Raw genomic sequence first — 21,574 nt, forward strand, 5'->3', positions numbered from 1 at the left:
TACGTTTCTCCTCCTGGGATGTCTTTAGCGGCATCATTGCATTTAATCCATCATTTAATCCATTGTTCTGTTCCTTTGTTTTATTCCAGACGTATTGGCACTCATCTGTTTCTCTTTGTCCCTCTTTGACTGGATTACCATCTCTCTGACTGCTAGATTAACTGCTCCTGGTGCCAAGGAGGCTTCTGTGCTTTTTGTCTCGACGGCAAAGTCACTGGTGGGACATAATGGCTAAGGTGCTTCATTATGCTTGTTCCAAATGCCCATTATGTCCCTGACAACTGCATTAAAACAAATATAGCTCTCTGTCCATGAAACCAGTAATATCTCGAATGCTACGTCGAGAATCAATGGCAGGTTGGACTCACATTGCTGGAAGAAGACCATAGATAGAGTGATAACGGAGACAACTATCAAAAAATTAGGTGTGCCATTATTAAAGTGTTGCCCATTTTATCTGATGTGATAAGCAAATGTTAAGTTTTCAGGGCAAGTATTACTCATGAGATGAAAATGGCTTACAGCTCTTCTTACCCTAAAACCAAATGAAAAATGAGAAAACCTTCACAAAAAAAGCAGTTCCCCTTAAAAGAAAGTTGTACAAAGTCAGAGACATAGCTGCACAATGAGCAAGGGCTGATAATGTGGTCCATCTGGAATGCTGCTATACTTGTAGAATCCCAACAGTGTGGAAGCAGGCCATTCAGCCCATCAAGTTCACACAACCCTCTGAAGAACATCCCACCCAATCACTGTATCCCTGCATTTCATATGGCCAATCTTCCTAGGATGCGGAACCCCTGGACACTATGGGGCAATTTAGCATGGCCAATCCACCTACCCTGCACATCTTTGGACTGTGGGAGGAAACCCACGCAGGCACGGGTAGAATGTACAGATTCCACACGGTTGCCTGAGGCTGGAAAGTAGCCTGGTGCTGTAAGGCAGCAGTGCTAACCACTGTCCCATGCTGTATTCAGCATTGAAGCCTGAAGTCTGTTCACTGCAAAGTTCTGTCAGTGGTTACAGATGGTACAACATTCAATAAGCCCTCAGTTTCTTTGAAAAGGAAGAACAGGCCTTATAATATACTGGGAACACCAAGATGGGCAGACAAGATTTTCTTGTGTCACTCACCATGTTAGCAATGTAGTGAAAACAAGCAAGAACACTTTCCAGTCACCACACCTACTCAAAGTTAACCTGTCCCTGGTTTGTGAATTCTTTCCGATGTCCCAGAAACATCTGCTTAGACACATAAAAAGTTCCAAGTTCTTCAGAAGACAGGCAGAGAGTGCAACACCAACTAGGCAACATGTCTGCCAAATATCCATTCTCAGCTCATCCCCCTACACTATCCCAAAATCACCCATGAGCTTATCTAAGGATTGTTTAAATCTCCCTAATGTGGCTGAGTTGACTACATTAACAGATAGGGCATTCCACACCCTTACCACTCTGCGTAAAGAACTTGCCTCTCATATCAGTCTTAAATCTGTCACCCCTCAATTTGTAGTTATGCCACCTCATACATGCTGCATCATCATCCTAGGAAAAGGTCTTTCTCTGTCTACCCTATCTGAACCTCTGATCATCTTGTATGTCTCTATCAAATCCCCCTTAGCCTTCTTCTTTCCAATGAGAAAAGTCCCAAGTCTCTCAGCCTTTCCTCATAAGACCTTCCCTCCAGACCAGGCAACATCCTGGTAAATCTCCTCTGCACCTTTTCCAACGCTTCCACATCCTTTTTGTAATGGGGTGACCAGAACTGTACACAATATTCCAAGTGTGGCCGCACCAGCATTTTGTATAGTTGCAGCATGATATTGCAGTTCCGGAACTCAATCCCTCTACCAATGAAACCTAACAAACCATATGTCTTCTTAACAGCACTATCCACCTGGGTAGCAACTTTCAGGGATCTATGCACATGGACTCCAAGATCCCTCTGCACATTCACACTACTAAGGATCTTTCCATTGACCAAGTACTCTGCCATTCTGTTATTCTTCCCAAAGTGCATCACCTCACATTTAGCTGCATTGAACACAATTTGCCACCTGTCAGCCCAATTCCGCAGTTTATCCAAGTTCCCCTGCAACCTGTAACATTCTTCCAAACTGTCCACTACTCCACCGACTTTAGTGTCGTCTGCAAATTTACTAATCCATCCACCTATGCCTGCATCTCAGTCATTTATAGAAATGACAAACAGCAGTGGTCCCAAAACAGATCCTTGTGGAGCACCACTAGTAACTGGTCTCCAGGCTGAATATTTTCCATCAGCCACCACTCGCTGCCTTCTTCCAGAAAGCCAGTTTCTAATCCAAACTGCTCAATCACCCTCAATTCCATGCCTCTGCATTTTCTCCATTAGCTTACCATGTGGAAACTTATCAAAGGTTTTACTGAAATCCGTGTATACCACGTCAACTGCCCTACCCTCATCTACATGCTTGGTCACCTTCTCAAATAACTCAATGAGGTTTGTGAGACACGACCTGCCCTTGATGAAACCGTGTTGACTATCTGAAATCAAATTGTTGCTTGCTAGATGATTATAAATCTTATCTCTTATAATCCTTTCCAAAACCTTTCCTGCAACAGAAGTAAGGCTCAGTGGTCTATAATTACCTGGGTCATCTCTACTGCCCTTCTTGAACAAGGGCACAACATTTGCAATCCTCCAGTCCTCCGGTACTAAACCCGTAGACAATGACGACTCAAATATCAAAGCCAAAGGCTCTGCTATCTCCTCCCCAGCTTCCCAGAGAATCCTCGGATAAATCCCATCCAGCCCAGAGGACTTGTCTACTTTTACTCCTTCTAGAATTGATAACACCTGTTCATAACTAACCTCAATCCTTTCTAATCTAATATCTCGTACCTCACTTTTCTCCTCGACAATATTCTCCTTTTCCTGGGTAAACACCGATGAGAAATGTTCATTTAGCACCTCTCAGATCTCTACAGGATCCACACTCAACTTCCCACTTCTGTCTTTGACTGACCCTATTCCTACCCTAATCCTCACATACCTATAGAAAGCTTTAGGGTTCTCCTTTATTTTATTTGCTAAAGATTGCTCGTGCCCTCTCTTTGCTCTTCTTAACTTTCTCTTTAAATCCTTCCTAGCTGATCTGTAATTCTCCATCGCCTCATCTGAACCATCTTGCCTCATCAACACATAAGCCTCTTTCTTCTTCTTAACAAGAGACGCAATTTCTGTTGTAAATCATGGTTCCCTTACCTTATCACTTCCTCCCTGCCTGACAGGGACATACCTATCAAGGACACGCTCCACATTTCGATTGTCTGCATCCCCTGCATTTTGCTACCCCATTCTATGCATCCTAATTCTTGCCTAATCGCATTATAATTGCCCTTACCCCATCGATAACTCTCGACCTGTGGCATGTACCTATCCCTTTCCATCGCTAAACTAAACGTAACTGAATTGTGGTCACTCTCGCCAAAGTGCTCACCTACAACTAAATCAAACACCTGGCCTGGTTCATTACCAAGCACCAGATCCAGTGTGGCCTCCCCTCTTGTCAATACTTCGACATACTGTGTCAAGAAACCCTCCTGTACACCCTCCTGTACAATCCAGACTGAAATTCAAGAGCAGTACTTCAGGAGTGCTGTACTGTCAGATCGAGTATCTTTCATATGAGATAATAACCAAGTCTCTGTTTTCTCAGGTGGGCATAAAGCATCCCACTAGAACTACAAAGAAGATTAAAGGCATTTCTCCCTGGTGTTCTGGTCAATACTGTACATACCTCATGAGTCGTGAGTTCATGGAATGCCCTGCCACGGGTCGTGAGTTCATGGAATGCCCTGCCAGTAGCAGTGGTGGACTCTCCCTCTTTATGGGCATTTAAACGGGCATTGGATAGGCATATGGAGGATAGTAGGCTAGTGTAGGTTAGGTGGGCTTGGATCGGCACAACATCGAGGGCCAAAGGGCCTGTACTGCGCTGTATTTTTCTATGTTCTATGTTTTATACTGCTTAACCTACATCACTAAATACAGATTAGCTGTTCATTATCACTTTATTGTTTGCGAGAGCTGTGTGTAAATTAGCTGCCTCGTTTCCATCTATAAATTGTTTGAAAGTGTTTTTCTTCTCAGAGCAAAATACCCTGGATGCTGAAAATCTGATATGAAAACAAAAAAATGATGGAAATACTCATAAGTGACAAACAGAATTAGCATTTCAAATCAATTGACTTTATTCAGTACAAATTAATTACCTTCAGCTGAGGGAAAAGAGTCAGTGTGCAGCCAAGAACTTTCTTACACAGCAAGTTGTTGTGATGTGGGAATGGACTGTCTGACAGAATTGTGAGAAATATTCCAATATAATTTTAAAGGGAGGATTGGAGTCCACTTGAAATGGAAATCTTTGCAGCACTAGGGAAAGAATGTAGGGTGGAACTAATTGGACAACTGTTTCAAAGAGCCAATACAGACATGGTGACGTGAATGTCCTCCTTCTGTCATAAGATTCAATGATTTGCTTTCAAGCTTTCAAGGTATCACAAAGCCAATTCAAATACAGTGAGTAATTTTGTTGGAGTGTACTGCCTGCTGTTCATAAGGGTGGCGTGCAAGCTGAAATAAGGATAGTGCTGCTGTTGTTTCTTCCAGATCCGCAATGTTGCTACGAATCGGTGTGTGGACAGTAAACATGGAGCTACAGGAGCAGAATTGAGGCTGGACGTCTGCATTAAGGATGGCTCGGAACGCACATGGTCACATGAGCAGGTACCATAAAGTCTAGCCATAGAGTCATACAGATAGAAACAGGTCCTTTGGCCTAACATGTCTATGCCAATCAACAAACACCAAACCATATGAATCCTATTTACCGGCACTTAGTCCATAGCCTCCTATTCCCCAGCATTTTAGGTGCTCATCCAGATGCTACTTAAATGTTGCCTCATCCAGATGCTACTTAAATGTTGCCTCCACCACCCTCTCAGACACTTCCACCCTCTGGTGAAAGCATTTTTCCTTAGATCCCCCCCCTACCATACATACTCCTTATGCCCTCTGGTCTCAGGCACATCCGCCATGGAGAAAGGATTCACATGATCTGCCTTGTCTATAATCTCATAATTTATATTCCTCAATCAGATCCCCTCTCAGTCTGCTCTGCTCCAGGGAAAACAAACCCAGCCTATCCCGTCTCTCCTCATAACTGACACTTTACATTCAAGGCAATATTCTGGTGAAACTCTTCTGCACCCTCTCCAGTGCTATCACATCCTTCAGATAGTGTGTCAATCAGAATTACACACATCTGTGGCCTAACCAATGCTCTATAAATTTGCAACAAGAGTTCCCTGCTCTTACATTCTACCTCCTGGCTAATGAAGGCAAACATCCATTATGCCTCCTCATCACCCTGTCTACCTGTGCTGGTATGGACCTCGGTCCCTTTGTTCCTCAGTAATGCCTAGCATTCATTGTGTAAATCCTTACCATATTAAACCTCTCAAAGTGCATCACTTCACATTTATCTGGATTAAATCTCATCGGCCATTATTCTGCCCAATTTGCCAGCTGATCAATGTCAGACTGTAATCTAAGATCATCTTCATCTTTGTCAACAATACCACAATCTTCATCTACAAACGTACTAATTATGCCTCTACATTCACATCCAAGTCATTAATGTACGTAACAAACAGCGTGGGTCTAGCACCGATCCTAATGTTACACCATGGTCACAGGCTTTAATTACAAAAACAACCCTCCACCATCATCCTTTGCCTGCTGTTTGCGAGCCAATTTTGGATCAAATTTGTCTTGGATCTCATGGGCTGTTAACTTTTGGATCAACCTTCTATGTGTAATCTTCTCAAAGACCTTACTGAAGTCCATGTAAACCACATCAACTGCACTATCCTCATCCATTTCAATATTAATTTTAACATGCTCTAGAATCTCACCATCCCAACTGAAATATCCACAATGTTTTTCTCCTCTATGAATACGGATGAGAATTATTTATTTAAAGCCTCACCCATGTCCTCTGGCTCAATTGCATAGATTGCCATTTTGATCTCAAATAGGCCACATTGTTTCTCTGGTAATCCTCTTGCTCTTATTAAACTGAGGTTTTCCTTAACCCCACCAAAGATGGGCCCACTTTGAGCCCACCTGGGTTTCATGGCCCCACTTTGCCCTCCAAATTTATTTTCTTAAGCACTCTCTATACTTCTGAATGGCCTGTTGTGTTTTTAAAGCTCTGTACCTAATCCATGCTTCCTTCTTCGTTATCAAACTCTTGATATCTCTTCACATCCAGCATTCCTTGGACTTGCTATCCCTGCCATTCACTCTTAGAGGAACACACTGACTCTGAAATCTCACTATACTATTTTTAAAAGATTCCCAATTTCCAAATGTAGATATACCTGCAAGTAGCTGCCCCCAATCTATGTTTGCAAGATCCTGTCTAATGATATTGAAATCAGCCTTCCCCCAAATTAGACACTTATCTTTTGCAGCACTCTTATCCCTTTCCCATGTCCTGCTCCGGGGGCTGTTTCCCACTCCTTGCTCCGGGACTGTTTCCCCACTCCCTGCTCCAGGGCTGTTTCCCTATTCCCTGCTCCGGGGCTGTTTCCCTATTCCCTGCTCTGGGAGCTGTTTCCCTACTCCTTGCTCCGGGACTGTTTCCACACTCCCTGTTCCGGGGGCTATTTCCCCACGTCCTGTTCTGGGAGCTGTTTCCCTACTCCTTGCTCCGGGACTGTTTCCCCACTCCCTGCTCCGGGGCTGTTTCCCTATTCCCTGTTCCGGGAGCTGTTTCCCCACTCCCTGTTCCGGGAGCTGTTTCCCCACTCCCTGATCCGGGGGCTATTTCCCCACTCCCTGCTCGGGGACTGTTTCCACACTCCCTGCTCCGGGGCTGTTTCCCCACTCCCTGCTCTGGGTCTATTTTCCCTTTCCATGCTCCAGGGCTGTTTCCCTACTCCCTGCTCCGGGGCTGTTTCCCTATTCCCTGCTCCGGCCGCTGTTTCCCCACTCCCTGCTCTGGGTCTGTTTCCCCTTTCCCTGCTCCGGCCGCTGTTTCCCCACTCCCTGATCCGGGGCTGTTTCCCCACTCCCTGCTCCGGGGCAGTTTCCCCACTCCCTGCTCCAGGGCTGTTTCCCCTCTCCCTGCTCCAGGGCTGTTTCCCCACTCCCTGCTCTGGGTCTGTTTCCCCTTTCCCTGCTCCGGCCGCTGTTTCCCCACTCCCTGATCCGGGGCTGTTTCCCCACTCCCTGCTCCGGGGCAGTTTCCCCTCTCCCTGCTCCAGGGCTGTTTCCCCACTCCCTGCTCCGGGGCCTATTTCCCCACTCCCTGCTCCAGGGCTGTTCCCCACTCCCTGTTCCGGGGCTGTTTCCCCACTCCCTGCTACGGGGACTGTTTCCCCTCTCTCTGGTCCAGGACCGATTCCCCATTCCCTGCTCCGGGACTGTTATCCCACTCCCTACTCCGGGACTATTTCCTCACTCCCTGCTCCGGGTCTGTTTCCCGTTTCCCTGCTCCAGGACTGTTTCCCCACTCCCTATTCCGGGACTGTTTCCCGTGTGCTGCTCCAGGTCTGTTTCCTCACTCCCTGCTCCAGAGTAGTTTCCCCTCTCCCTGCTCCAGGGCAGTTTCCCCTCTCCCTCTTCCGGGGCTGTTATCCCTTTTCTTGCTCCGGGGCTGTTTCCCCACGTCCTGCTCCGGGGCTGTTTCCCCACTTCCCGCTCCAATGCTGTTTCCCCACTCCCTGCTCCTGGGTTGTTTCCCCACACGCTGCTCCGGGGCACCCTGCCCACATGTTCCAGGGATGGCAGCCCTTGTAGTGCACCAGGGCTTGCTGTTCCGGGGACAGCAGCTGGCAACTGCCACTACTTTTTGTGTTAATCTGTTAATATATCCTTATTGAATGGTTTTACTTTAATCGTAAACCAATAATGATATTTATTAAGAAAGCTGGATGTTGGGTGGGTAAGGTGTGTCCTGGATACCCACTGATTTCACATTTCCACCCCACAGTCCAATCCTTACCCAATAGGACCATATTACAGCCAGCCCTGTATTTTCCAAACAAAGCAAGCTGTGCCCCTAAAATGAGTCAACATTGGCAAAGTACACAGCTTGTGTCAATATTATAGCAGAGGGGTAATTTAACTGAGGTGTTCTAGACAGTTGATGCAATTGATGGAGTCTAAGGCAATAAACTACCTACATATAGATTAGGAGCAGGCTGTAGGCCATTTCAGCCTTTTCTGCCATTAACTGGCAGCTGTTTACCTATGATTTATTTACCTATGCTATTTAACTCTGTGATCTGCCTATATTGCTCGCAAGACAAAGCTTTTCACTGTGCCTCGGTACAAGTGACAATAAATTCAATTCCGATCTAACTATTCTAGATTCCCACTGGAAACCTTTCACCTGCTTGTTTATTTAGAATCTTTCCCATCTGCCATAAAAAAATGTTCAGAGACTCTGCTTACTGCCCTTTGAGGTGGAGAGTTTCTGAAATTCACTATGTCCTGTGAACAAAAAAAACAATTGTCTGTGTCTCTGTTTTAAACAATTGCCCCCTTAGTTTGAAACAAAAAAGACATGAATCTAAAATTGGAGTGAGACTAATCAGGCTTGGCCTCAGGAAACACTGCTTCATAAAGACTGGGAGAAATGAGGAACTCTGACCTCTAAAGCCCTGTGGGTGCTGGGCGTCAATGGAATTGAAACTAAGTTTATAATTGGGTTTAGGGATCAAGAATAACAGAACCGAGCCATAGGCCTTTGGAGATTAAACAGAGAAGATTTAATTGACTGGAGGAAAAGGCTAGAAGTTTGAGGCAGACTGACATTCCATTGCAGCACGGATCCATCCTGGCAACATGTCAGTGTGCCCAGAGGGAAAAATCAGTGTGAAAAAATACATATAATACTGCAAATGAACATGCTGGAAATGGACTGATCCTTCATATTTGCAGTGTACAGGTTGAGTTGTCCAGTCTCCAACCAGAGGGTCTTAAGAATGTGGCAACATGGTAGCTCAGTGGTTAGCACTGCTGCTTCAGCGACGTGGGTTCGATTCAACCCTCAGGCGACTGTCTCCGTGGACTTTGCATATTCTCCCTGTGTATGTGTGGGGTTTTCCAGATGCTCCAGTTTCCTTCCAAAATCCAAAGATATGGAAGTTAGGTGGAGTGGCTGTGCTAAAGTGCCAGAGATGTGCAGGCGAGATGGATTAGCCACGGGAATTGTAAGGGAATGGGACTAGGTGGGATGCTCATTGAAGGGCTGAATGGCCTGTTTCCACATTGTAGGGATTCCTTAATATGTGGTCTTGGGTAAACCACAGACATGTATTTCTCCTGCTGCATGGAATGGTTTTGTAAAAGAGTTAGTATTGCAGTACATGTAGCACAGATCATTGTGCTGATGACCAGTCTTCAGTTTCTTTTTATTTAATTCATTCATAGATGAGGGTGTCACTGGCCAGGCCAGCATTTATTGCCCATCCCTAATTGCCCAGTGGATAGTTAGTTAATAGTCAATCACGTTGCTGTTGGTCTGGAGTCACATGTAGGCCAGACCAGGTAAGGATGGCAGTTTCCTTCCCTAAACGGAATGTTAGTGAACCAGATGGGTTTTTCCTGACAATTGACAATGTATTCATGGCCATCATTACACTCTTAATCCCAGATTTGTTTTTATTGATTTCAAATTCTATCATCTGCCATGCAAGATTTTAACCCTGATCACCATTTCCTGGGTCTATTTCTAATTGCCTTCTATTTCTAATCCTAATCGACAAGCAGGATTTTGCTGTTCAGGTTAAGACTCCAATGGCACATTTAATTAGAGTCAGAATCCCTGCACTAAACAGGGAACAGTGATTTTCTCTCAAGTGACCAGGGGACAGGCTCATTGTTAAGAACGACAAGCTCTTAATGCTGGAGGGCTAGCAGGAGACTTCCAGCTTGGAAAATGCAAAACGCTTTCTTTTTAGGTCTGTGAGAGAGACACAGAGAGAGAGAGAGCGCATTCGCTCCAATGTTGTAAATCTCTCCATTAAAATTGGCCTCAGCAGCAGGAGTCAGCGATGCGATAGAGGAACTCCACCACAAGGCAGTCCGTGGCTCCACAGAGTCATAAAATCGCACGGCACAGAAACAGATCCTTTGGTCAAACTCATCCATGTTGACCAGGTTTCCGAAACTGAACTAATCCCACTTGGCCCATATCCCTCTAAACCAGGGGTGGGCAATTAATTCTTCCAAGGGGCCACATGAGAAACCTGAGTTGTGTTGGAGGGCTGAACCAACAATAAGTTGAACATAATTCTGCTCAGTATTAATTTTCTCTGATTGTAAAAAGTACTAAATTATATAGTTTTGCACTGAAACTTATTATCAAAAGAATAAGGATATTCTGTTACAATAAAGATATGAAATTGTGGAGTAGGTCAAATATAGAAGAAATAAACAGTAAAGACAATAATTTCAGTAATTCATTTTATTTTTAACATGTTAATCTCACAAACCAATAATGAAAAGTTGTTTCATTATTGTTCAGTATTACAAACAATAAACAACTCTATACAAAAAGCAATAAGTGCTTTTGATGTTTTTCAGATCATTTTACTTGTTTAATGAGAAAAATCCAGTCTGTTTTGGGCTTGAACAAGTGACTGAAACCTGGGTGAATTTCTGAGGTGGATATGTGAAGGACAGCTGAGAGGTGATCATCAGTGATAGAGGATCGGGATTTGGATTTGTTGAACTTCATCACTGAGAATGTCTGTTTGCATATATAGGTAGATCCAAAGAGGACTAGAATCTTCTGAGCATGCCTCCTCATGTGGGGAAAGTTCTCCTCTTTGAGGGAAGAGTAAAAATCAAGCAGTGAGACTGACCTAAAGTACTCTGCCAGAAGTGTGTCAGACTGCAGCTCAATGAGGTCAAGCTGAACATCACTCGGTGCATTCTCCACATCGCATGTAAATGGGGAAAAAATCATGTACATTTCATTCTCAACCATTTTAAAGTCTTGAAATCGCCTTGAAAATTCACTATGGGGTGCTTCTAACATAGCTGAGTACCTGTGGGGGTGATCAGCTGAAGGTGTGGCTTCCTTCAGTGTTGGCAAGTGGGTGAGAATGTTGGCCTCCATTTGGCTTGAGAGAAGCTGCAACTTTCTCATAAAAGCCTTCACCAAGTTGTACATTTCAATCACAAAAAGGCCCTTGCACTGCAGTTTCACATTTAGTTCATTCATAAGTGCAGTCACATCAACAGCAAAACCAAGGTCTGCAATCCAATCTGCATCTGAAAGCTGTGGAATGCCATTCCCTTTCTTCACACAGAAATCCTGAATCTCTTCTCTCAGGTCCCATACATTCTTCAGCGTTTTGCCCAGGCTGAGTCACCTGACAGCTGTGTGGTAGCCTAGGTCACGATGTTCAGTCTCATTTTCCTCCAAAAGTGTAAAAAACTGCCTGTAATTCAAAGCTCTTACCCTGATGAAGTTAACTATTTTAGTTACAATATCAACCGCATGGTTAATTTTTAACACTGACTTACACAACACTTCCTGATGTATAATACAGTGCAAAAATACCAATTTCTGTTCAGGGTCAATTTCTGTCATTTTATCCTGCATTCTCTTTAAGAGTCCAACATATTTTCCCGTTAGATTTGGACAACCATCCGTTGTCACACCCGCCAGCTTGTCCCATTTTAGTCCCAACGTGTCCAAACATGCATTTACCTCTGTGAACAAATCATTACCAGTTGTTGTTCCTTTCACTGACTGCACGGCTGCCAGCTCCTCCGTGATTTTAAGGTCCGTAGTTATTCTACGTACGAAGATAAGTAGCTGGGCTGTGTCATGTACATCGCAGCTCTCATCCAAAGCCAAGGAAAAAAAGTCAAAGTTGACCGCTCTGTACTGCTGGTGAAGCTCCAGATTTCTTGCGATGTCCCCAATCCTTCTCGTTACAGTGCATCGGGAGAGGGGCACATTCTCAAATGCCTCCTTTTTCTCCAGGCATATTAGTTCTGCAAAGTCCAACAAGCACTCCTTAATAAACTCTCCATCAGAAAACGGTTTACTGTTTCTGGCGATTTTGTGGGATATGACATAACTTGTCTTGACAGCTGCATCTCTGGATATGTGAAGTTTAGTAAAAAGTCTTTGCTGGTTAGGCAGCTTAGCTCGCAAAGTACCCGACTCCCTTACCCGCTCTTGATCAGACAAGTTGTTGTACTTCTTGGCGTGTTTGGTCACGTAGTGGCGATTCAAATTATAATCCTTGAACACAGCGACCTGTGCACCACAAACCATGCACACCGCTTTACCTCCGATTTCTGTAAATAAATATCTAGCAGTCCATGTCTTGTTAAAAACATGGCATTCTGTATCAACCTTCCTTTTTTTGGCATGAGCTGACATTTTGAGGGCGAGCCAGCAAGCACCACTTTAGATTACTTACAGTGTGGAAACAAGCCCTTCAGCCCAACAAGTCCCACTGACCCTCCGAAGAGCAGCCCACCTGGACCTATTCTCCTACATTTACCCCTTCACCTAACACTATGGGCAATTTAGCATGGCCAGTTCACCTAATCTGCACATTTTTGGACTGTGGGAGGAAACCAGAGCACCCGGAGGAATCCCACGCAGACACGGGGAGGATGTGCAAACTCCACACAGACAGTTGCCTGAGGTGGGAATTGAACCCCGGTCTCTGGCACTGTGAGGCAACAGTGCTAACCACTGTGCCACCATGCCGCTCTACTTTGCCGTTCACACACACACGCATGTGCGTCCATATGCAAGTAAAAAAAGCATCCTTTTCAAAACAAAAGCAACACAGCTGTATTGCGTGCATGGCGTAAATACTTTTTCATTTATATTCTAATTTAAGATTGACCTCATGCTGGCCAGACAGGAATGACCAAAGGGATATGGTCTGCGGGCCGTAAAATACCCAGGTCTGCTCTAAACCCTTCCAATCTAAGTACATGTCCAAACGTCTTTTAAATTTTATAATTGTATTTGGCTCTACCACTTCCTATGGCAGCTTGTTCCATACACACACCACCCTCAGTGTAAAAATGTTGCCCCTCAGTTCCCTTTTAAATCTTTCCCCTCTCACCTTAAATCAATGCTCTGGGGAAATGACCTTTGATATTCACCTTATCTATGCCTTTTATGATTTAATAAACGTCTACAAGATCACCTCTGTGCCTCCTATACTCCAGGGAGAAAAATCCCAGCCTGTCCAGCTCCCCTTATAACAACATTTTACATTTATCTAAATTAAAATCCATCTGTCACTCCTGGCCCATTGCCCCAGCTAATCAAGATCTCGTAGTACTCTAAGGTAGCCTTCTCTGTCTACTATATAATTTTGGTGTCATCCACAAACTTATTAACGATGCCTCCAATACTCTCATCTAAGTCATTGATGTAAATGACAAAAACAGTGGACCCGACAGCAAACAGGGAAGTCTCAAAATCTACCTGAGGCACTGACTCCCCAGATCAGACTATCGGTCACATCCAGGGAGCTGACATTGAATCCAAAATTTCAGAGAGCCCATAAGCTGCCTGGAAAATTCCTGCAAAGCTCTTCGAGGGAAGTGACCTCGGAAGTGAGGTCGTTTATTGTCTGTTTTGATGACACACTACGAACAGGCTTCAAACCAGACTGATTGAAGAGATGTCCTTGACTTTAAGGATTGTTTTCTGGCTTAAACTTTCATACAAAATACTCTTTGCATAGCAATCATATACCAGGCTCTGTCATATTGATACGTTAATCAATTGTGTGTGTGTGTGTGTGTGTGTGTGTGAGATCCAGTGAATCATTCCAAACTGATATTTCCCAACTTGTCCTAGCGTTTGAGTCTGTTTTAAGTCCAGCCATGCTCTGCTGTTTATGCTCATTGATATGCAGCTTGATGACATCACCACAAGGTTGTTTCAGGGTACTGATGCCCTCACACAACATGGGGAACAGTACACCAAGCTCCAGCGCACATTTTCACATTGGCATGGCCACCCGCTTGACATCTCAAGGGTGAAAAATCACGTCTCTGCTGACTTCTGCAATTTCCAACTGAAGCAAGGAAAGCAAACGATACAGTTTTAGATTTTGAATGCACATGGAAGCTTACTGCTTCATTAATAAATGGATAGTTTGGAATATCACCTTATGACATATTCAGCTATTTCCCACAGTTTGTTCAGGCTACAAGGAAGTATAAATGCTGCTTCTGATCCAATCTGTTAATTGTGCAACTTATCCTCGCTGTAGGATAAAGGGCTGGGTTGTTTTCTTGCAAAAAAATGCACACAATTTATTTTCTGCAGAGAATGGGGGAAGGGTGGATGGTTTATTGATTGTCAGTCACCAGCCAAGCAATACGTGGCAGCAAGATGAGCAAAGCAAAGTTGAAGCTGGGTTATGTTACCAAATCGACTGAGTTCCCAAGTTCCCTGAAAGTCTTGCTAATGTCAGACATAGCACTGCCAACAAGGGCTCTGTGTACAGTTCTGGTTATCCAAACGCAGACAACAGCAATAAAGACAAATCCTCACTGTAAAGTGAAAAAATAGATACACTCGGGCTTTTAACCTTAATAAGGTCACGTCAATAAGGGTATTATTTGACCTAGTAATGACATCCAAATACTTTTCCATGCCATCACCTGGATCACCTGTTTCCACATCCCTGACATCACCTCATTTTGGTCATGTCTCAGCTCGGTTAAAGTTGCAACTCTCTTTCATGTCTTCATTACTGCCAGACATGACTACTCTTAATGCCCACCTCGCCGATTGCCCATGGTCTATCCACTGTAAACTCAAGCAATAGTGACTGGACTTTCAAAATAATTCAAGAGCAAAGTACAACAGATGCTGAAAATTTATCTCCAATTTCAATTCCGTTTCAGAAATGGCTCAGCCTGTCAGACAGCAACTGTGGAGGGAAAAGCAGAGTTTAATGGGCAGAATCTTCTGGTCCTTGGGGCAATAGTCCTCAAAGGAGGAAAGGGGGGACTTAATTAGAGTGGGATAATCACAGACCAGAAGCATGCCACCTCCCCAGGCTTGTTTCTGCCTCAGCTGCAACTACTCTAGCTACACGTGAGACGCACAGATCGCAAGCAAACTTAAAAGGGTGTGAATCAAAGAGTGTGGTGCTGGAAAAGCATAGCTGGTCATGCAGCTTATGCTCAAAACGTCGACTCTCCTGCTCCTCGGATGCTGCCTGACCAGCTGTGCTTTTCTAGCACCACACTCTGCAAATCTGATCTCCAGCATCTGCAGTCCTCACTTTCTCCCAGTTGAAAGGGTGTTAGTTTCTTTTCAGGAATATAATTGAATACTTGTTTCCACATCCCTGACATCACCTCATTTTGGTCATGTCTCAGCTCGGTTAAAGTTGCAACTCTCTTTCATGTCTTCATTACTGCCAGACATGACTACTCTTAATGCCCACCTCGCCGATTGCCCATGGTCTATCCACTGTAAACTCAAGCAATAGTCATTTTCTTTTGTACAGTTACGCTCAGGCCTCGGGATGTTTACTTCTGTCATGCAAATGATGAACATGAAACTGTTGCCAATTGTTGGGACAACCTATCTCGTTCACTATAATGTCCTTTAGAGAAGGAAACTGCCATTCTGACCTGGTCTGAACAACATGTGGCTCCAGATCCACAGCAATGTTGTTGACTCTTAACTGCCCTCTGGGTAATTAGGGATGGGCAATAATTGCTGGCTCAGCCAGTGACATGCGCATCCTGTGAATGAATTTTAAGAAGTAGCAGCACCTTCCAAACCTGTCACCTCAACCATCTGGAAGGACAAGAGCAGCAGATGCATGGGAATATCCATCAGCTGCCCTCTGAGTCATACACCAATCTTGGAACTATATTGGCATTAAGTACCGCTGAGAAAAGATCTATGCTGTTAAAGCTTTACATCTTGCACTCATTAGACACAAGAATGTCAAATTACAGAGGAAACAACACTTCATACTGATTGAGAAAGTGTTGCTGATTGGTTGGTGCATCAAGGTGTTACCATGAGTGCACCAGGGAGCAGTTCCATTCCTGTCAGTGTCTCTGGATGACAATGCTGGAACTCCCTTCCTACCTACATTTAGAGGGCACCGGTTCAAGAAGGCAGTCGATCATCACTTTCTCAATGGAAATTAGGGATATACACGCAATGCTAGAATCCAATTGAATATTTTATAAATAGTTTACTGCTGGGCTCAAATCGCCACTTCAATACACCACACTGTTCCCTGGCCAACATCTCTGTCTCAGGCTTGCTGCAGCGCTCCAGTGAAGTTCAATGTAAACAGGAGGAACAGCACTTCATTTTCCACTTGGGAATCCTGCAGCTGTCCAGACTCAATATCGAGTTCAATAATTTTAGGGCTTGAACATCCCCCATGTCCTAGCCCCCATCCCCGCACACCAGGTCTTGTTATCACATGATCTGCTATTATACACAATCTATTGTTAGGTACTAACAGTCTCCATTAACAGGTATTCACCCTCCTAGCCAGATCACTATCTACTTCTTTATCTGGCTAACTGTTCTTCTATCTCTCTTTGGACTCTATCTCCACCTATCATTTACTCCTTACCCCCCCCCCCCCTCCCCCCCACCCCCGACCATATCTTCCGCATATAACCCAACATTTTCCTAGCTACCATCTGTTCTGAGGAAGGGTCACCAACCCTGAAACAGTAACTCAGATTTCTCTCCTCAGATGCTGCCAGACCTGCTGAGCTTTTGCAGCAATTTCTATTTTTGTTCCTTCTAACGATTGTTAGATTGCATTGTAAATATTCAGTTAAAAATCATAGAACACCTAGTGTTTTGTGATTTTTAACTTTGTCCACCCCAGTCCAACAGCGGCACCTCCACATCATGTATATATTCGAACAGTGGCTGGAGTACTGTGTACTTCCAGAAGGTGGCAGTACCAAGCCATTCCTCTCCCCACCGACCTACAAGGACATTGACCCATCTGTAGCCAACCTACTTATGCAGGCTCACCAAAGGCAAATATTTGAAAATCCCATTTATAGCCTGTACAATGCAGTCTTGAAATCATATAGCTTTATTTCAATTGCATATCTGAGCCAGGTTTAATTTCTCCAGGAACAAATCACATTTAAAATCCTGTACTGACTCCCTGTAACTAATTTTATTGTAAATGTTTCACCCTTTTTGCATTTATTTGGCAGCTTCATCATGGGAGAAATGTCCCAAGGTTTTTCAGAGGACCTTCCTCAAGCAAACGTTAACACTGAGTCACAGGTCTGATGCAAACTTGATTAATGGGATAGGTTATAAGGAATGCCTTAAAAGGAAAGGAGAGAGAGATGGGAAATCTAAGACAAAATAGCAACTTACATCTACATCCACAGTGAGATTTTAACAACATATGTAAGTAGCAGACACAAGTCTTGGGGTAACAGCAAAAAAACATTGTAGATGCTGGAAATCTGAAACAAACATGGAGAATGCTAGAGAAACTTAGCAGGGCATAGAGTCAGAGAGTCATAGAGATGTACAGAATGGAAACAGACCCTTCGGTCCAACTTGCCCATGCCTACCAGATACCCTAAATTAATCTCGTCCCATTTTCCAGCACTTGGCCCGTATACCTCTAAACCCTTCCTATGCATATGCCCATCCAGATGCCTTTAAAATTTTTCCCCTTACCCTAAACCATGCCCTCTAGTTCTGGACTCCTGCAAACTCATCTATTTATCCTATTCATGCTGTCATGATTTTATAAACCTGTATAAGGTCACCCCTCAACCTCTGATGCTCCAGGGAAAACAGCCCCAGGCTATTCAGCCTCTCCCTATAGCTCAAACCCTCCAACCCTAGCAACAACATTATGAATCGTTTCTGAACACTTTCGTAACATCCTTCCTATAGCAGCACCTGTGAAGAGAGAAACAGATTTGACATTTTGAGTCCAGTACAACTGTTTCTTTGGAACTGAGAAGTGTTGGGCTTGTACTTTCAAGTTTTTCTTGACAAGTCTTGTTAAGCTGATGGTCCAGTGCTGGAATGAGGGAGGGTTGAACTGTTAGAGTGAAATGAGGTGTTCAATGTAGGCATCATTTCATATCCCGTGAGCAGGGGATCTCTCCTCATTCACTTGGCCAATATTTATCCCTCAATCAACATTACAGAAGCAGATGATCTGCTTGATTGCTGTTAGATTTCTGTTAGTGGGAAGTTGCTGTGTTCTGATTGGCTGCTGAGTTTCCTTATGGTACAGCAGCACTTCAAAAAAGAGCTTCACTGGTGACGAAACACTTGGACATATCCTGAGTTTGTCAGTGATGGTACAGAAGTGAGTCTCTTTTGTTTAGTTTTGTCGTCCCTTCCTTATCACTGGATCAAAATGCTGAAACTTCCTCCCAGACAGTATTGGGGGTGTAACTACACATAGCTACACGGTTCAAGAAGGCAGCTCAACAAATTCTTTTCAAGGGCAACTAGGAGGTGCTTTAAATGCTGGTCCAGTGAGCGACATCCATATCCCATGAGTGAATAAAAATAAAACGCCAGAACAGCTATGATGTGGAGGGCTGAGGGTGAACAATGACTCATTCCCTCAACTCTCTTCCTACCTTACACTGCCTGGGTGATCCATCACTATAACCCCTTCCCACTCCCATCACTATAACCACCTCCCCATACTACCAAATAGCATAGGCCTCAAAAATGATCAACGTTGGCCTCAATTTGGTGGGTCTTGTTTACCTTCAGAAAGATCCTGTATCCAGGCAAGTTGTTGTGTTCACTAACCTTTTCACTTCATTTTAACACAAAGGAAGCTCTGACAAAAAAATGAAAGTACTTTTGCTGATTTAACCCCTACATCGTGACTGATGTTTTGCAACACCCAATGGATAGGGTTAATGATTAGAATGTGAAATTCACTAGCACAAGGGCAGATTGAAATAAATAATATGATAATATAATAACATAGGAGGGAGAATTGTATGGAGAATTATGTTAATAGATTTGGATGAGAAAAGACAGTAGAAAGCTCAAGTGGAGGATAAATAGTGTATGAGCTGGTTGGGTCAAAGATAGAATTATAGGAAATAAAAACAGACTAAATAAATCACTTCTTGGTTCCTATTTCTGAAGTTAGAAAACAGAAAGGCACATATATCTAAATATAATACACAGGTAATAATATATAGGAAACAAATTGTATAGTCTTAAAATGTTCCAAAGCCCTATACAACCCATGACTTATTTATTTTGATATGTAGTCACTGTTGTAAGGGAAATTGTTTGGGAATTTTTCGACCAATTTGCACACAGCACACAGCATTGAAGAGCGAATTGTTTTAGTAGTGTTTAGTGAGAAATAAATATTGACTCGAGGACATCTGGAATCTCTCCAACTCTTCTTTGATATGTGCCCCTGACAGAGCGTAGGAGCTATGGTTGAATGTCTCATCTGCTAGATGGTACCTCTAGCAATGCAGCACTCTCTCAGTGGTGCATTTGATGTTTGTGCTGAAGATGGTTTGAACATATAGATTTCTGACTGAAAGGTAGCAAGGCTACCAGCTTATCCATGGCTGACACCTCAGTATGTTTATTCTATTCACAACCCAGAATTTATATGGATTGCTTTTGTACGCAGACATATCAAGGAATGCAAAAGGCCCCACAAATTGCAAATTAAATAAATAATGAGTTAACTTATCGGAGGGGTTTTGGTCATGATCACTAGCGAGCTACCCTTATCTTTCTTCATGTAGTATTAAATTTCTTCCAAAGTAATGGGACACTTGAGACCTCAGAATTCATTCAAAATGCAGCACCTATCCCAATTCAAAACTCCTTAAACCCTGCCCCCAAGAGGTGAATTTTAACCTCAGTGGGCTCAGGACAGTGGAGCAGGGGTGGCATGAGTGTGAAATAGAATCTTCAGCCAAGTTTTGAGGCTTTAAATCCTGGCACTCATCTCTTTGCCAGTAGTTAACTGTCCACCTGAAATGTTGGCAACTTCCACCCTGTGAAATTGAACCCCAAGGGCTTGGCAGGACAAGTGGTGGGCAAGTGGTGCAGGGCTTTGAGAGGGTCTTATTAGTGGAAAGGGCACAAGTAGACTACTTGGTAGTGTGGATGAGCAGAGGAATCTTGGTGTCCATGTACACAGATCTTTGAAAGTTGCCACCCAGGTAAATAGTGCTGTGAAGAAGGCATATTGTGTACTGAGCTTTATTGGTAGAGGAATTGAGTTCCGGAGTCCTGAGGTCATGTTGCAGTTGTATAAGACTCTGGTGCAGCCTCATCTGGAGTATTGTGTGCAGTTTTGGTCGCCATATTATAGGAAGGATGTGGAGGCATTGGAACGAGTGCAGAGGAGGTTTACCAGGATGTTGCCTGGCATGGTAGGAAGATCGTATGAGGAAAGGCTGAGGCACTTGGGGCTTTTCTCATTGGAGAAAAGAAGGTTTAGGGGAGATTTGATAGAGGTGTACAAGATGATTAGGGGTTTAGATAGGGTTGACAGTGAGAACCTTTTTCCGCTAATGAAGTCAGCTGTTACCAGGAGACACAGCTTTAAATTAAGGGGTGGTAGGTATAGGACAGATGTTAGGGGTAGATTTTTTACTCACCGGGTTGTGAGTTCATGGAATGCCCTGCCAGTAGCAGTGGTGGACTCTCCCTCTTTATGGTCATTTAAGCGGGCATTGGACAAGCATATGGAGGTTATTGGGCTAGTGTAGGTTAGGTAGGCTTCAGTCGGCGCAACATCGAGGGCCAAAGGGCCTGTACTGCGCTGTATTTTTTTATGTTCTATGTTCTAAAGTTAGGAGCCTAATGTTTTCTTTGCAGGACCTGGAGGAGCCATCTATCTCCTGGCCACATGGAGAAAAGACTTCTGCGGTTTGACTCACTGAGGATATGGCAGGAAGAACAGAGAAGGTGAACATTGCTTTAATGGTGAAAGACTGCGAAAACCTACAACACAGAGATTTGGGAACACTCTTGAGTGAAACACAAAAAGCTAGCATCCAAGTACATTGGGTAAATAAGGAAGTTAAATGGAATGTTGGTCTTTATTTTAAAGGGAATGGAGTATAAAACAAGGCACGTCTTACTAAAACCAAACAAAATAACTAGTCAGATCATTATTGGAATACTGTAAACAGTTTTGGAGCCTGTTAGCTAAGGCAAGATATGTTGGCATTGGAAGTAGTCTAGAAAAGGTACACTAGGCTGGTCCTAGGTATGAAGGACTGGCTCATGGGGAAATGTTGAGAACGTTAGGTCTGCACTTATTGGAGTTTAGAAGAATGCAAAGATTCTTAGGGGACTTCACAGGGTAGATGCAGAAAGGTTGTTTCCCATTGTAGGTGAATCTAGGACCAGAAGGTATAATCACAGAATAGGGGTCATCCATTTAAAGCAGAGATGAGGAGGAAGTTCTTCTCCCAGAGGGTAATGAATCTGTATAATTCTATATCACAGAGGGC

The 21,574-nt window shown here is 43.8% G+C and overlaps 1 protein-coding gene across 6 annotated transcripts in view; it reads left to right on the forward strand.

The window, feature by feature from the left end:
* galntl6 (polypeptide N-acetylgalactosaminyltransferase like 6) overlaps nucleotides 1-21,574 on the forward strand; it is a 1,318,845-nt gene that overhangs the window by 1,229,551 nt on the left and 67,720 nt on the right. For all 6 annotated transcript variants that reach the window (XM_072591724.1, XM_072591725.1, XM_072591722.1 and 3 more), the window contains one exon: nucleotides 4,658-4,774. In XM_072591724.1, coding sequence (XP_072447825.1) covers nucleotides 4,658-4,774 — 117 coding nt within the window. The remainder of the gene's footprint in view (nucleotides 1-4,657; nucleotides 4,775-21,574) is intronic.

This window comes from Chiloscyllium punctatum, chromosome 2, assembly GCF_047496795.1.
Source record: "Chiloscyllium punctatum isolate Juve2018m chromosome 2, sChiPun1.3, whole genome shotgun sequence".
Taxonomy (NCBI): domain Eukaryota; kingdom Metazoa; phylum Chordata; class Chondrichthyes; order Orectolobiformes; family Hemiscylliidae; genus Chiloscyllium; species Chiloscyllium punctatum.